Source organism: Natrix helvetica (genome assembly GCF_964273705.1).
Source record: "Natrix helvetica genome assembly, chromosome: W".
In the NCBI taxonomy this organism is placed as follows: Eukaryota; Metazoa; Chordata; class Lepidosauria; order Squamata; family Natricidae; genus Natrix; species Natrix helvetica.
In genome coordinates, this window is record NC_138555.1 from 669,670 (window position 1) to 673,328 (window position 3,659).

Below are 3,659 nucleotides of genomic sequence, written 5' to 3' on the forward strand. Positions count from 1 at the left end.
TCAGCTAGGAAGTTCCTCCCCCCTGGGATGTGTTTTAGCTGAATTGTTTAAAGTATTGGGCCCAGCGGACTTGTTCAGGCGATGGCTTCCACAGGGGTCCTAAGGGCCTCCAGATTCCCATGGTCAGTCCAGACTTCCAATGTTTTCTCCCCCCTTCCAAAAGGTTGTACCAGGTTAGTAGAGTCCCTCTTACTGAAAGAGCCTCCTTTTCTCACCCTTCCCATCATCTTTCTAAGCCAGTGAGTAGTTTTAAGAAGAAACTTGCCCATAGTAGCATAGGGTCCCATGCTGGAGCGGGGATTGGACTAGAAGACCTCCAAGGTCCCTTCCAACTCTGTGGTTCTTTATAAATCTCTCCACTCAGCCTTACCAAGAGAATGGTGATAGACAATACTTGGAAATGGACACCAGGTCTTCTGATGGCAAAATCTCATCTTAGTATCCAGGGCAAGATGAAAAAGCTTCCTCTCTCACCATCACATGCAAGACGAGGAGAGGACTGGCTGGGAGGGGAGGGGCGAGGAGAAGCCAGGCGCCCCTCCATGTGAGTGACATGACGTTGGCCACACCCACCCAGTCACATGACCACCCAGCCACCCCTACCCAGCGGTCATTAGGGCAGAGAAGCGGTTGCTGAATTATTTGAATGGATCCCAAGAATTGAAGGTCTGCATAAAATGGGGGTGAGGTAGAGAGAAGGAACAGATGGGTCAGCCTCAAGGACAGTGAGGAGGGGGTGGCTCCTTTTTACACCCCCGGCTCCAATTCTTGCTTGTGTCTTCTGGGGGAGGAGAGTTCCTGGCCACCTCCCTGCAAGGCAGCCTCTCCTTTGGCTGATTCTGTTCCATTTTTCATCCAGAAATCCCAGGTTTTGTGCTATGCGACCGGTCTGGAAATACCTCGAAGCATCCCAGGTAAAGTCTTGGGACCTGGAGGGTGGGGTGGAAGTTACTGTCCTGGGTGGAAGGACAGGCAACTATGGGTTTACACTGCTGACTGTGTCCCCCTCTTCTCTCCTCTCCCCTTTGGGTTGCAGGGCCTGAACGGAGGATCGTCCTGGTGGGCAAAAGTGGAAATGGGAAAAGTGCAACGGGAAACACAATTCTGGGAAGCGAAGTCTTTAAGGCGGGGTTCTCATTGTGGTCAGTAACAGAAGCATGCCAAAGGGAGGAGAGGCAGCTGAATGGCAGGAAGGTTGTGGTTGTTGATACGCCTGGTTTTTTACACACCAGTCGTCCACACGAGGACATTGCCGCAGAAGTGAGCAAGTGTGTGAAGCTTTGTTCCCCCGGTCCCCACGTCATTCTGCATGTGAGGCGTCCTGGTCGTTTCTCGCAGGAGGAGAAGGAGACGTGTTGGCAGATCAAAGAGATTTTTGGCCCTAAAGTCAACGATTATATGATTGTCTTGTTCACCCGCAGAGAGGACCTGAAAGGTGGATCTCTTGAGAATTACATATCATCCCAACCTATATGGCTCAAGGGATATGTTGCTGAATGTGGGAACAGGATGTTGGCTTTCGACAACAAGGCCGAAGGGGCAAAACGAGAGGCTCAGGTGGTCGAATTGATGACCATGATTGATGATCTGGTGGAAAGGAACAGAAATGCTCCTTGTTACACAGAAGACATGATGAACGTCAAGAAAAGACGCAACTTCTTTTAGCGATTCATGCTACAATTGTAATGCATGAACGTGAGTGAAAAAGATTCAGAAATGATTCTGACAACATATTCCAAACGAACAGCAAAAGTGATCGCTAATGGGGACTTGATGGAGACTTTTAATATAAGAAAGTGCACTAGACAATGATGCCCAGTGTCGCTGCAAGGTTTGCGACACACTCGAGTCCGGATTCGCCTCTCTGGGTCTTCAGGGTTCTCCCTTGGGTGGGAGAACGAGCCCCGGTCCTCACCGGGAATTTGGAGGGTCCACGCGTGGACGAATACCGCAATTCAAGACATCACACAAAGAGTTTGCTCGAGGGAGGCAAGCACAGGATGCCCGGAGAATGTAAATGCTACATTCCTCCTGACGTGTCCTGCACAAAACCTTTTATTGCATAGTTTTACAACGGCTGGGGGATAGGCACGTACAAGAAAGTACACTCAGTAATTTCCCACAAGAAAACAGTTATCAAATATTGTAACAAGCAAACAGCTATAGTTAAATGTTGCAGTTAGCCAACATCCTATGCAAGCACTTTTGAAGGTCATTTTCTCACGGCCTACTTGCGTTTCAGCTTCAGCAAAGCCTGAACCAATCTACTATTACTGTTATACACTCACATCTCCTCTGTTTTTGTTTTTTAAGAAAGGTCAGTATCCCTCTAAGGCTAGGCATTCCTCTAACGACCCACCCTCTGGTAGGCAGCGAGAAGGACCACTCACCTTATCCGGGAACTGAAGATCACTTTCTGTGTCAGAGTCTAAATCTGAAAATGTCAACAATGGTTGTTTGCAAGTATCATATGAGGAGGGTAGCAAGTTTTGCAGTAAGTTTAAATCTTTTCGAGTAGCACTAACTTCTCTATCTATATCACCAAGGCGAGTGCGTAAAAAGTGAAGCAATTTTCCCATTATGCAAGGGCCAATGGCACAAGCAAGAAAGATTAAAATCAAGGGACCCATGAGTGCTGAAAGCAAAGTTGTAAGCCATGGGGAAAAATTAAACATTCCCTGATACCATGTGTGAAATTGGGTGCGTTCTGTCTCTCTGTCTTTCAGTCGGGTATTTAATTCTGCCATAGAATCGAGTACAATGCCTGAACTGTCGGTATAAAAACAGCATTCTTCTTTCAAAGCTACACACAAGCCCCCCTGTTTTAAAAATAACAAATCCAATCCTCTTCTATTCTGTAAAACAACTTCAGATAGTGAAGTAAGGGAATTCTGGAGAGCAACCATAGATTGTTCAATGCGTTTGAGATCGGCATCAATTTCAACACTGAGCTTTTGGACTTGTTGGTCAGCCACAACCATTCCTGCAATGCCTGTTGCTGCTCCAGTGGCTCCTAGGCCCAGGAGCAAGGCCAGAGTCATAGTAGTGACTATCTCACGTTTTGTTCGTGGGAGATATTGAGGTGTTTCCATTCGAGAAAGAAAGTCATTATCAGAAAAGACAGTTATTTTTGGGAGGAGATAAATTTGAATACAAAAGGCTTTTTGTGAATATAAAATGTCTCCACTGACACATGCAGTAGCACCAGTGGAGCAGGCCCAAATTGAACCATTGGAGGGGATAAAAAAATATCCTTTGAAATAAGATGAAAGATCCGCATTGGAGTGGAAAGAAAACAAAGTTACCCAACCCCCGTGAATATCAAGTGACTGGATAGAAGAGGACATCCGAGATTTTGGCAAATAAACCATACATTGATGATATAAATCTGTAGAAGCATTAATACAAAAGTGAGAAAAATTAGAGGGTACATTTCCAAGGCAGCAACCTTGACCTTCAATGGAGGATATGGTTATAGAGGAATTGGACCAACGACAAGTGATATCTAAGGTACTATTGGTAAAGGGTAGGGCAGATCCCACGGCTTCATAAAAGTGAGGTTGGGAAGACATGCACAACCAACACCTAGTATCATTGTGAGGAAAGGTACCAGCTGCTGCAAGGGCATCTCGAGCGGAGGAGACCAGGGTCACCAATGG

The 3,659-nt window shown here is 46.4% G+C and overlaps 1 protein-coding gene across 1 annotated transcript; it reads left to right on the top strand.

Annotated features, from left to right (window-relative positions):
• Nucleotides 1-677: 677 nt before the first annotated feature.
• Nucleotides 678-1,700, top strand: LOC309400326 (GTPase IMAP family member 7-like; the record flags this gene model as incomplete). The annotated part of the gene is made up of 3 exons (XM_081968739.1): nt 678-683; nt 791-914; nt 1,037-1,700. 3 exons carry the CDS (start codon nt 678-680, stop codon nt 1,663-1,665), a joined length of 759 nt encoding a protein of 252 aa, XP_081824865.1. The 3' UTR covers nt 1,666-1,700.
• Between the last annotated feature and the right edge of the window lie 1,959 nt (nt 1,701-3,659).